Below are 13,609 nucleotides of genomic sequence, written 5' to 3' on the forward strand. Positions count from 1 at the left end.
GCTGTCCCTGAGTGACATTCCCACACTAAGTCTGGAGAACAAAGAGCGGCAATGCTCCTGGCCTTAGAGCTTGCCCTGTTATTAAATAAGCTGGGAAGTGCATTCCTACAAGCATGGAAGTGAAAGCCAGGAATGTCTCCCAGGTATCAGATACCCTGAACTGGAAATAGTAAAACATTATGTTTCCTTTTGCATAGTTAAGTTATGCAAGGGGAGAGGTAGCACTGCATGGGATGATGCTGATTCTCATCCTGATCAATTTATTCTCAGTTTCCCTGAGACTCCGCCCCTCCCATACCTCAACTCTGATAGTGAGGTTTCCCTCATCTATTGATCTTTGTGGATCTACACTTAAACACCTACCAGGGGGCCAGAATACAGTTGGGTGTGGACTGAAAAAAAAAAGAAAAACACTGAAAAAAACTGAAAAACACTTACACCTGGGACCACATCAAACATGCAGATGCTTTAATTCTTGTAAGGAGGGATTAGGGATGGCATTTACCCTTCCAGAAGAAGGTACCATAATCTTTCTAGTTTATGTATTACAAAAAAGTCACTTCTATAATAATGCCATAAAATTTGCTCTACTAGAGCTGTGCAAGTCCTTGAGGAAAAAAGGTTATCACAAGTGTATCAGGGAGCAGGATTTAACAGCAGCTACAGGCTCTGCAGAAGATACCTACCCTGTACCTCATCTTGGTCTGTTTAATGGACAAATGTCACTGTGGGATGAGAAAGCCCATGGCTCTACCTGCCCATTTACAAGCCCCCTTCTTGAAAAGGGGTTTTGTAGCCCTTCCATTCAGCTGAAGGATTTCAGGTAAGGAAAAGTCACAGCCCATTGAACAGCAATAATAGTTCAGGATTATCTTCTGGAAAGCAAGTTGGTCATCCTTTCCCACAGGACCTTAGGGAACAGAGCAGAATATAAACACTTGATTTCTACTGTGTTTAAAATCCCTCAACCATGGGCAAATAGTAAGAGAAATTTGACATCTGAGTTTCCACTAAAATTAGAATAATCAACCCTGATATAATTTTTAATAATCTATTGAATGATACTAAAATGACTCTACTTTTTCTTGGTACGGTTACTAACAGCTCGTAGGTTCTTTATTTAACAGACTCAGATTTCCAAGACTCTTTGTGAGAAGGTGTGAGAAGTGCTCAGAGTTCTTTGTGCCCCTTCCAGTTGCTCAGGAAGAGTCTTTTGGATGAGGAAAAACAAGAGATTGATTGAATATGCAGCTTGGTGTGATTATCCAAGGGGCTGCATACATGTGTTACCCACTGTATCTTAAAGGGCTCTTCAGGAGAAGGAACATAATAATTAGAACTGTTAAGTTACATGTATGAAAATCTTTATTTGAAAATACAAACATAATTTTTAAACATTTTTAAAAGATCTACACTGCAACCAAAAAATAACTTACATCTTTTTGTACATTTTTTTTCCCACAAAATCTGTTTAACAGTAAGCGTGAGGCAACAATTTCAAGCTGCTGTGACACTGATGAATATCCATGGAATGTGTCAGTAGCAAACAACTGAAGGGGGAATAGACAAAAGCACTGAATGCCCACAACAAATTAGTGCACATCACTGATCAAGTAACATTCATACAAAGGATTTAAAAAAAATTGGTTCCTTCTACATGAATTAACACTCATTTTGGATCAAGTATGAACACTAAACCAGACTTCATCATTAGTTTTTTAATAATGAACATCGATGAAAAGACTGAAATTTAAAGGGGCAAGCAAAGTTAAAGCTGGGGGGGGCAAACAAGGACTACACAGAGAAGAGAAGCAACTTGTCTCAGGCGTCTGCTTTCCATGTGCACTAAGATGCTCAGCTTGTCAAACAAAACTACTTGCAAATGAGAGCAGAACCCAACAAGTGACATCTCTTCCTTGCCCAGGCACAGCCCCCCAGGCCTGTCTGTGAGCACATAAGCATTGTGGGCCAGGTATAAATTGTTTCCTTACCTCCCATACCAGCACAGGAACACTCGTTCCCATATTGGATGGAGATGGTCAGTGCACTACACTTCAACTTAAAGAGAATTACACAGTCCTCTTAAAAAAACCAGTAGATTACTTTTCTCTAAAGTCAAATATTGTTATTCTTCCAAAAAGGAATTATGCAACATCTGTAAATAAATATTTTAATCTATTTTACAAACTATAGGCTATTGAATAAATACAAAAAAATTTCATCATTCCATACAAATGCACTTCTTTTACTTAAAATGTAGTGTAGTGATTAAATATTTTTAGCACAAAACTAAGCTGACTTCCTGGAAACAAACCCCACTGAAACATCTGGGTGTGTAGCAGACCTGCTGCAGACTGTCCCTACTCTTCTGCAAGTGTTGACTGTTAAGTTACCACTACTCAAAGTCCTCTTCATAGTCATATTCATCCAAGTCTACATCAGCCAGATGGGAAGGCATTTCAAAAAATGGTCTTTTTTCCATTTGATACTTTAGGACATTGACCTTCTGGTGGTCTACAGGATTCAGTTCTGCTTCATACCTAGATACGAGGAAAAAAAAAAAAGGAGAGTCCAGCTAAGTTGGGAAGTGCCTGTATGTTAGAACACTAACAAGAGGCTTGCAAGAAAAACATAGTTTCCAATATTTTACACTCGTAGTAAAACAACATGTTTTATGTACTTCATGTTACACGCTGTTTTACTATGAAGCACCATTAAGTTTGCCATAATTAATAATTAAGTTCAACCTAGCTTAGTCTCCCATCACATGCAGAACATATTAGCTGTACTGAAACATATGTAGCTTTACTGAAAGGATTCAAAGCACATCCTATTCTAGTGTACTACTTCTAAGTTAGAAATGGTCAAATGTGAGACTTAAATCATAGGCAGAACAAACTACACCTGTAGTAAAGAGAACAAAAAAGAAAGAATACTCAAAGTGTTATTAAAATGCACATGAGCACAAGGACCTGATAACAACCAACTGTGTATTTAAAGCAGATGCTAGAAACAGAGCCAATTTTTTAATGTGAAATTACAGATAAACTCCTGCTGCTGCTGAAACTGAACAGATGGATAATGAAATGTAACATTTACCTAACTCAAGCCAGTGAAGGCTGATACTTAAAAAAAATATCTGCTTCAGTACTGCGTAGGTGGGATCAATGTGTAATTGATAGCCTTTAAAAAAAATGAAACATAAATCTGTGTAGAAATTTATGATGTCAGATGAAGGAACTGACCCCTTCCTGGGCTAGGCTGACTCAGGTTCACCTTCCCAAGTGCTGCTAAATCTCAGCATAACATCATTTTCCTCTCCTTAACAAGACTGGGCCAAGAACAAAATGACTTATAATGACATTATGTGGTGGATAAGGAGAAGTATTCTTTCAAAGACAGGGCAAAGAAATACTAAAATCCCACTCTGAACATTAGAGTAGCAGTAATAGCAGAGATTGGAGGAAGAACAACCTTTTGAATTGTGAGTACAATTCTGTTGAAACACTTTATTAGATAAACATAGTAAGCCAGCTTCACCACCATTCTGAGTAAAAGAAATTAAAGATGTTTTGATAGCATCAGGTAAAAATGAAGTAAAAGATAGTAAAAATCCTTCCTGATGTTCTTTCCTCCCTTTGTATCATTTTCATGCTTCCAAGTGTTACTAAAGTCTCAATTACTTGAGCATCTATCAGTGCTTACACAGTGAACATAATACCTTGGGTTCCTCCCACAAGTTCACCACCAATTTCAATAGGAAAGAGTCATCCTAAAAGTTACTTTACAAAGTTACACATTTGAAAACAAGGATTTGCAAGAAAGATGCATATATTGCCATAACAAAAGGTTTGGCTCACAAACCTGTCAGTCTTCTATACCATTAATTCCATCTTTTTTTTTCCCTAACAATCAAATAAACATTTTGGATTTGTTTATTGCATAGTGATAGAGATGTGACAGCAGCTTTTCTAGTCATTAAAATGGTACCATGAGGTTAATCTCAAACTATTTGAGGGTTCCATCTATCCAGTACTTAGAAGATTGGTCCCATAATGTTTGAATGACAGAAATCCCACTCTCTTCCAAAACTTTTGTAGCCTCATGGAATATCACTTTTACTTCTCTCCAAGATTTAAGTTAAGGAAATTTAGAAACACCATCTCAGTTTTACACATCTGGGCACTGAAATAATTTTTTACAGTGTTAGAAAGTTTCTTGCTACCTCCCAGTTTTTATAAAACTCTAGCCATGCAGCCACAACTCCTTCAAAAAGTCTTTTTTTCCCCCCCTCCTTGGATTTTTAAAGCTGTAACTGCATGGACATACAAAGAGGACTGTGCCTAGAACCAAGGTTTCAGATACACCTTGAATAAATTTTTCATGGAAAAGAAGCTATGTGGCCCCAAGAATACTGGCTGTGAATTTTGCAGCTTTTATCTGGAGCAAGAGTAGATATCTTGGAGGAGGAAGAGAAATACATAATAAAATAATTTAGCCTAAATAATAATCACAGAAATGATTCTAGCTCAGAAAAACAGCTGTAGTCAACAAGCTCACAACCCAATCAGAATAAAAGCACCTAAAGGCTCTTTATATCCTATTTGCACTTGAAGTTTTGCCTAAACATTACCTTAGAACTTTACAAAATAACACTTGTCTGCAACAGCCCAGTGATTTCCACCCCTTAAGCAGAGGTGCAGAGTAACCTGACTTCCTGACATGCTTTTCCTTACTACTAATGCCAAAGGGTATTTTCCATTCAGTGAATCCCAGTTGCCAGTGATCCTACAGGTAGACTCAGGACAGAATGCTGGAGGAGCAGCTGAAATCCCTCCCCTACAGTCTAGCAAAAGGATTAGCTTTTGCAGATCACACAATATGCTTCTGAACCCTCAGTGTATCACCTGACAAAAGCACCAGTTCACAGAAAAGCTGTAAGAGGCTTTAAGAGCTATAAGGCAGAATAGTAGAATCTTAGTGTATCGACTCTGAATTTAGTCCAGAAAGTATTTTGTAACTTTGTATCTGAAAACAGGCAAAACCTGCTTACTACTCAAATTTTGTAAAGTCTCAACAGTAGCAGAATTTTAAAACAGGAAGGTGGAAACACACAACTGTGACAGAAGTGAACAAACAGACCAGCAGGGAGAAAATAAGGCTAAAACAAAGGTGTAAAACACTTGAGAAAGTTATTATAGTTAAGATTTAATATCTTAAGATTTAATGGTGCCTCAAGGCTCCTAAATACTGTTCATTTCTGTCTCAAGCCTGGGCTCTCAGGTTGACTGCTGATGCACTGATTTACTGGGTTATATTAGGGGAGGTGATGGCAGACACTGTAGGGGCTGATCTGATCCTGCCAGCAGTAGCATAAACCCGCCAGTAACCTTTAAAATCCATCAGGAGTCAAAATTAAAAACATGTTAATTTTTGGAAGAGCATTCCAAAACAGAGGGCCAAAAGTCTGAATCATAAAATCACAGAAGGGTTTGGGTTGGCAGGGACCTTAAAGATCATCTCATTCCAACCCCCCTGCCATGGGCAGGAGCACCTCCCACCAGACCAGGTTGCTCAAAGCTCCATCCAACCTGGCCTTGAACACTTCCAGGGATGAGCCATCCACAACCTCCCTGGGGAACCTGTGCCAGTGTCTCTCCACCCTCATAGTGAAGGGTTTCTTCCTTATGTCTAATCTAAATCTACCTTCCTTTAAATCTCTTGTCCTATTGGTGAATCCTTTACCAGTTAATAAGAATCCAAGTAGTTTTGCCAGCTCAGTTATTGATAAGTAATATTTCACAGCCAGCAAGACTGTAGAATCCATCAAATTTAAGGTATTTTTCTCAGCATTACAGTGTCTCAAGCGTCAAAATTTCACATACCTATTCTATACATTCCCTGAACCTACCCTGTGAACTTAAAATATTAAACCAGATAAAAACATTGAAGGTTGTATATTGCCTAACTCACAGAAACAAAGCTTCAATTGTTTTGGGCTCGTTAATTCTGTAATATTAATCAATTCTATTCTAGAGGCTTCCATGAAGAGTTAAGAGTATGATACCCCTTAATGCTGAAGAGCCTGGGTAATGATAACAATTCTCTCTCTCCCTCACCTGCTTTCTTTTATAAAGGTTCTTGAAATCAATGTGTTAAGAGGAATTTGGTTTCTCCAGTTTTAAAGCAGTCTCAAATATGGAGCTAGTTCTCTAAACACTTGGTAAGATACTGGAGATATTTTAAAATAGATTACTGATGTAGGAAATGCAGGAAAATGTTTTCTCTAGACAGGTCTATCAACTTGAGGTCTAAAACAAGTTAAATTTGTATATTTTTTTTCTTGGTTTTTTTTCCTTGTTTTTTTAAGTAATGAAAACTATGAATGGCAAGTTTAGGACTTTGCATTCCAAAAGGTTCTGGAAGCTACATAACGGAAGTAAAAGAATGATTTTGAAAGCGCAGGATTTATTATCTTATTTAGTCTCAAAACTGTGAGAAAATACTTGAGTAGTATTTTTTTTTCTCCCAAACACTCTTAATGAAGCTCTTAATTTATTTAACCATAAGCTACAAAAAACATTGTATTTTATTAATAGGAGCTTTTTCAAATCTTACTTCCTCTTAAAATTTGAAGTAGGACCTTTACATTGACAAAACCAATGTGATCACAGACTGCCAAGGAATATTTAAATTCAAGATACAAGCAAGGTTTTCTTCCTCCCTGAGCACACAGCTAAACACAGTGAACAGCAGTGTTTTACATAACTAGCATCAAGGATGACAGTGATGGTGAAGCTCTGTGTTAGAGAGGATTCCTACCAACCCTCCTGCTACATTCTTACCCATCGTTCCACTGGTCGCTTGCTTCCTCTTCTGCTACCAAGATATCATACTCTTCAGCAGCATACTTCTCCCAGTCAGAGACCTCTTGGCCTTCACCTTCACCATCCTAAACAAATCACAGGGCATGTTGTACAAAAATGTATTAATTAGTTGTTATGCACATAGCTAAAAAGACACTTAAGGCATCATTACTCACCCTCAACATGGAAAACTGATCCTTCTGTTCGTGGTCAAGGTATTTTTCAATGTTGAAGAAAGTATCAAAAAACACATTTGTCAACTTGCATTGCTTTAAATCATGCAGAGTAATTTTTCCTGTAAAGATGGAAAGATTTAGAACTGAAGTTATTCAAGCCAAGTCATCATTATGCTTAAGAACATCCTGCAATATGAGAGAAGTAATCAGATGAAACACACGCCTGAGGAAGTGTCCTTTGAAGTGGACAAAACTTAAGCTTTTCAGATTTGTTACTTGCTTTAGCTGTCATTCTGCTGTCCCTTCAGTGCTGGGAGTGAGATGCTCTCTGCCTTGCATAGCTGTTAAAAATCACTTAAGCTAATTGCCTAAGCTCCCTCAAGAGCAAGAAATCCCCAGTGAGACAGCCATTCCTTCCCAAAAAGGGCTTGGGAAGCAGGTGGGCTTCTCCTCTGGCACTGGCCCTTTCTCCTCCCTGACTTGGGAAGGCAGACATCACAGATGACAATGTGCAACTGTGCTTCATACAAATGCATTTTTCACAGGGGTTGGTTTGTCACACTTATCTAGCCTGATCAATATTTACTACTTGACAGGAAGGCTAAATGCTCCAAGGTATTTTGTTTGTTCGTTTTTCATGAAGTGATACTTTAAAGACTCAAATCAAAGGATCCATTAAGGATTAGAAATATTTGTCAGGTTGCTTAGAAATGTTACCTCATTTCAAAGTTGAATATTAAGCTTCTGCAGAAAGCCTGAAAAATACCAGACACACAAGTCTTTAAAACTCCACTTTATGGATTCACCTTAAATTTGGCCAGCCTTCTGTTGTCAAAGAGAGGCAAGCTGCAGATGTTATGGAAGAATGCAATAAAAGCCAGACTTAGGACACTATTTCCTCAGTGTACTGTCCCAGCCTCTCACAAAATACAACTAAAGGACACCAGAGGGAAGCAAAATAAGAATCCTGATTGGAAATGTTTTCCACACTTGTGTCTGTTGCCATCTGAAGTGCCTTAATGTGTTCTGCCTGGCTTATAGCTGATGCTCCCTCACGGCACCTGTGCCAGATCTGTCAGACCCACACAGATGTCTGATGATTTGGGCCATCTCAAGTGGCAGCAACTCTCCACAACCAAGCAACTGATGTGAATCCCAGTTATACAAGCTCCCAGTTTAAGTTAGACACCTATATTTGGTTTGGCGATTTGTTCTTTGGTTTCCATTTATTGCAATGTGAGCTTAGATACCCAACACTCCTGTATAATCAAAGAATCTGCTTTTTGCTACACAGAGCATTTTATAGCAAACTGTATTACAGTTTAGTCATAACTGTATGAAAATACTTTGTTTTAAATCTACCAGGTGAAATGCCCTTTTATGGTGCTAGTTTTTGTAGTAGGAAAACAAGAAGAATTTTTTCTTAATCCACTTTCAAAGTGCCACTCACTTTTTAAAAAAAAAAAACCAAACAACAAAACATCAACTCTTCACTATTGGTTCTCATTTCATTGCCCTAAGTAACTCTGATCTTGGTTGTGTTTCACATCCTTTTATCATTTTCATGATACAGAAGAGATCCACCAATCTTGTTGCAGTTGAAACACAGAACAGAAATGTTACTGACAATCTCTGCCTTTCAGAGGCAAAATGCATGAGATTGGAAAGGAACCCCAAGATCAGGAGGCTATTGTAGACAACCATGTAACAAATGTGTTCCTCAGAGCTTGGTTCACTTAATTTTAAATGTTCTCCACCCCCATGGTCTACAGAAACAAACACTGTTTAGAAACCCTTCCATCTGAAGAAACCTCAACTCACTGAGTAGTGGAACAGGGAAGAGATGTGAACAGAACAATTCTGCAGAGCATCACATCAGCCAGAGAGTGACAAGATTTCATTTGAGACTAAACATGGCTACAAGACCAAAATAAAAGCCTACAAATAATTTTAAAGCAGAATATTGAATTTTAGAATGAAAATCAGTGTCTGCCTGCCACTGGAAGTCCATGCAATTAATGAGCTACAACAAAGTTTAGGGAAAAGACAACCTAAAGGCATGTTGTATAGCCAACTGAGTGCTCTTAAGGGTGCACTAATTCCTAATCCAGAGGAACAGAAGTTAGAGATGGAAAGGATTTCATTACCTTCATATTGTGGCTTCACAAGATCCAGCATCTGGCACAAACAGTCTTCAAATGGCAAAGGTTCTATGGACATGTTATCTAGTTTTTGGCACTGTTCTTCATAAAAATATTCCAGTTCATACATAGACAAAGCACCATCCCCATCAAGATCCATGCAGCGAAACCAGTATTCAATGCTGAAACACAGTAATTAATTACAAAAAACTGTTAACCCAAACTTATTACAGAGCTTTAAGAATTTATATGGCCTGTTTTAAAGGCTACACTGCACAGAGATGCAAAACTAGACTCAAGACTACATTCCCTAAGGGCATAGGAAGCCATTAAACACCACCTACTGTGGTAAGAGTTTCTGGTATTTGCCATGACATATATTACTGCACTTGAAACCACACTTGTTAGTCGTGGGTGGTTGAGGGAGGAGATGACTACAACATGTGCCTTTACATAAAAACTAAAAGAGGCCCAGTGAATAATGGAATTGTGCATCAAAACCCAAGGGGTTTTTTTTCATATTGAACAATCCGGTGACACAGCATGCAACAGCTTTCTTATCAGTATCCCACAGCTAATGCTGGCTGTAGCTTCCCAGAGTCACTGACACGAAACAAGGGTAATTTTCTCATTTATGAACTGGTGTGTAAATAGGCCACACACAGAATATGGAACAATAGCAGTTAATTAGCCTCTTAATAGTCTATTTTAATGACACTGATAAATAAGAACAATGCAACAAACTGGGCCATTCATGTTTTTATCATTCAGCTTCGAGCACCAGTGGTCTCTATTTATACTCAAAGACCAATCAAGCCTTTATTTCTGTTAAAACAAATTAATTCATACCTCGTTGGGGTCTTCTTGTCCTCTTCAGATATCAAAAACCAGACAAAGTCAGCATAGCTAATTTTTCCATCTTTTTGTGCTTTTCTACCTCTTGAAGGCCAATGAGGAAAAAGATAGAAAAGTTATTTTAAAATAACTCCTAGCTTCTACCAAACAAAACGAAGAATACTTTTCCTTGGTATTCTTCTGTTTATTTATCTCCTGCAAGTTGCTGTGTTTCTAAGGTGACTTGTAACAGAGTACTAAGATCATTCAGGATAAGGAGCTAGGATGCTAGCTAGTGAAAACACTCCAGAAGCAAGTGTTTGGTGGCAAGAATGTAGTAGTCTGTTTCTGTGCTTACACCACAGAACACAGCATCCAAATACTTTCTGAAGACATATGGTTAACCACTCTAGTAAAAAGTCAGGTAGGCAGTTCCTACACATATATTTAATTCCTAAAATCCCTTTTTTAATCTTCAAAATGTCTAGAAAAATGACTATGTTTTGTCTTGGCCAAAAAATTCACATAAAGGAGTAAGTTCAAGATATATGCTTGCCAAGTATCATTTCACTCATTTCAGCAGTTATGTCATTTCTGTTTGTCACTCACTTCTTTGATGCAGAAATTGCACTAGCAAAATGTTTCAAAAAATGAGTTGAATGCCACAACTATATGAGAATCAGTCAATCCAAGAGGGAGCAATGAAGAATGACTGTCAAAAATATGAAACTGGAGGCATTTTTGTAAATTTGTTGATGCAATAAGCATTGATTTTCCATGTAGTACTGAAAAGTCCAGTTCCATTTGAAAATTTTACAGGTTTGAGGGATGGAAAAACACCACCAACATTTCTTTCCTTCCTCATTCCCATTCCTGCTAAGCCATATAATGCCCTATGGCAAATGGTCATTAGGATAAAGGAAGGAGAGTAAATAACTTGGAGCCAAAAGCTCCACTCCAGTATGACTAAAGTTCAAACTACAATATAAAATCTTGAAATTCACTGTTCCATTTTAAGGGGAAGGCATTTCTTCTGGGACTGTCACACTTAATTTAACAAGCAAATATATAAATATTAACTTTGGTTTAGTACAGCATATGAAATAAGTACCTTGTTACTGCTCCTGAGAAGATTCTTTCTATCATCCTATTTGATATTGCTGTGAAAAAAAGGTTTAAAATAGTGTCAGTTATATGCTATTTTTGCTTTGTATTTTCTAGTTGAAGAGTTGATCAGAAACCTCATATATAAACATATGTGAGAAAGATCAAATGTAGCACTCTTTCATGTCCCAGAAGAGCACTTAACACAAAGTCTCTAAAGCAAAGCTAGAATCAACCAGCTTTGAAATGAGACTTCATGAAGGGATAGTAGTATAATAAAAGGAAAATTGGCTGATTAGTAGGATTCCATTTAGGAGTTCTGTGACAAGTAAATAATGTTTTCAAGTGCCATTACAATTTAGATGACCTTGGTTTTGGCAAAGAGCCAAAATGGAATTGGCACATTACTGCATAAATAGCATACCTAACTGATTCTGACATGGGTCTATTTCTGACATGGTTCTGATCCAGACTTCTAATTTTGAAACCGTTTCGGGGATTTTAGAGCCATGTCTTAATTAAGTACTACCTCTGTAAAGGTTATTCAATATATCCAGAGGGATTTGTAGACAGTATTCATAACAACACATGATACTATTTTCACAGAAAAATCACTTCTCATTATTTTACCCTGAAATCTTTAGGCATAGCAGAAATGGGGTAATTAAGGCAGGTGGTTAACCACTTGAACAATTCACCTGCTTTATGTTCTTACAATGATGCTATCATTGTATTCTAGTAAGGACATTAGTCCCTGCTCAATATTTATCCCAGAAGCTGCAGGATGGTCAGTTGGTTTCAGACACATGCTGCTGCTGCTTATCTACTTTTGAAGCACTGAAGTTGTTCAGCCTTCTCAACAACAGCTACATACTTTAATATTTTGCTTACTACATCAACAGTTTGCTCTAGTCTGATTTTATAGCAGTTATAGTATGAAAGGATTTAGGAAACCAGATCATCTCAGTCTGACATGCAAAAATACAAGTTTAGGACAAACATTGAGTTACCATATAATTTTATGCACTTATATAGTTAGTTACTTAGTCTAGCAGCAGCTGTTTAGCTTTAACCAATACTCCACAATTTAAAGGATGTAAAACTATAGTGCAAGTGGCATGGTATCAGTTCTACTTCCTTTCTGTACTGCAGTAAATCAGCAAAGAGCAACCTCACATGAAAGAAGCTTTCCTTCCTCAGCATCCTAAAGCATACTTAGACTTCAGTGGACAAGCTTTCTGAAGCAATCAGAATTGTGTTTATTCTTTTAAAGTGGGATAATATTCCATAAACACTTTGTGCTTATGTAAGCTTCCCAGTCCTCAGGGGTATACTTTTTAAAATGACAATAGACACAGAGCATCCAGAAAAAACCCACAGATCCATACAAGCTACAAGACTGTTTAAAATAGATACAAGTATGCGAGACTACAAAATCAGTCATTGTATATCATGAATGCAGAAAATGTAAAGCTGCTAAACAATATTAAACCAAAATGTACTGCAGCTCAGTTAGTAAAACTTTAAAATAAGCAAAGTACCTGAATGTACATTGGCCTTTTTCTGCTATTTCCATATCTTGCCTAAGAGCCATGCTACTTGACTAATATAAAAAAAAAAGATTGTTTCCAAGATAACAACCCAAACCTGCCAAATGAAGCCATTTATAATATACCAAGACTTAAGATTTTTTTAGGTCAACCTTATATATGTACAGATTTATTTCTTCCTCTATTTCTTTGCCAAGATCAGAATTCAACTTATTTTTTTTCCTCAAATTCAGTATTGCTAGACAAAGGAGCATTATGATTTGTCCTGCTTTTTTTCCCTCATCTGCAGGATCAGCTAACCAGCAGACTTGTGAACACTGGCCTTGGCAGGCAACCACTTCCTCAGCTGAAAGTTTCCAGGTCACTTAACACATGTAAACAAAAGGTGCTTTATTTTTCATACCATGATCGTTATGTCGAGCTAAATCCTTCCGATCAATATAGAGGTCATGGTCTGTATCCAGCTCCCAAAATTTGCAATAGATAACATAAAAGTGCTCATATGAGAAGTACTCTGTCAGCTGGTTAATATCAGGTTCCTCTTCCAATAATGCCACATTCTATGATCAGAAGGATAAATAGAACACATTAAAAGAATTCGTAAGACATTTGTTGAACAATCTGACTTTTCATAACCAAGTTAATATCTAATGCTATTTCAGTGGAAAAATCTTCACAGAAAGAGCACAAGATGCAGCATGACAAAGACTGAACCCACAAGATAGAAAACTAATGTTTTGATAACTGATTCACTGGGGAAGGAAAAGGTAAGCCAAGATTACATGCATTTACACAGCTCTAGATAGAAAATGTCATTTAAACATATTTTTGTGTACAAGAGTTAATGCCTTGACGAGTTTTTGGAAACGGAAGTGTTACTTATGTTACTCCCTTCAACATTTAGCTAATGCACTATTTAAACTTGTAAAAACACATCT

At 37.3% G+C, this 13,609-nt stretch overlaps 1 protein-coding gene across 2 annotated transcripts in view; it reads right to left on the bottom strand.

Annotated features, from left to right (window-relative positions):
- Window positions 1-1,347: 1,347 nt before the first annotated feature.
- The window catches only part of PPP2R3B (protein phosphatase 2 regulatory subunit B''beta), a 49,310-nt gene continuing 37,048 nt past the window's right edge, over window positions 1,348-13,609 (bottom strand). For both annotated transcript variants that reach the window (XM_071747000.1, XM_071747009.1), the window contains 7 exons: window positions 13,075-13,231; window positions 11,129-11,177; window positions 10,033-10,122; window positions 9,190-9,365; window positions 7,043-7,161; window positions 6,846-6,952; window positions 1,348-2,540 (listed from right to left, as the gene is read on the bottom strand). In XM_071747000.1, the coding sequence (XP_071603101.1) occupies window positions 2,396-2,540; window positions 6,846-6,952; window positions 7,043-7,161; window positions 9,190-9,365; window positions 10,033-10,122; window positions 11,129-11,177; window positions 13,075-13,231 (843 nt within the window). In that variant the 3' untranslated portion in view covers window positions 1,348-2,395. The remainder of the gene's footprint in view (window positions 2,541-6,845; window positions 6,953-7,042; window positions 7,162-9,189; window positions 9,366-10,032; window positions 10,123-11,128; window positions 11,178-13,074; window positions 13,232-13,609) is intronic.

This window comes from Heliangelus exortis, chromosome 1 (genome assembly GCF_036169615.1).
Source record: "Heliangelus exortis chromosome 1, bHelExo1.hap1, whole genome shotgun sequence".
NCBI classification, from domain to species: Eukaryota; Metazoa; Chordata; class Aves; order Apodiformes; family Trochilidae; genus Heliangelus; species Heliangelus exortis.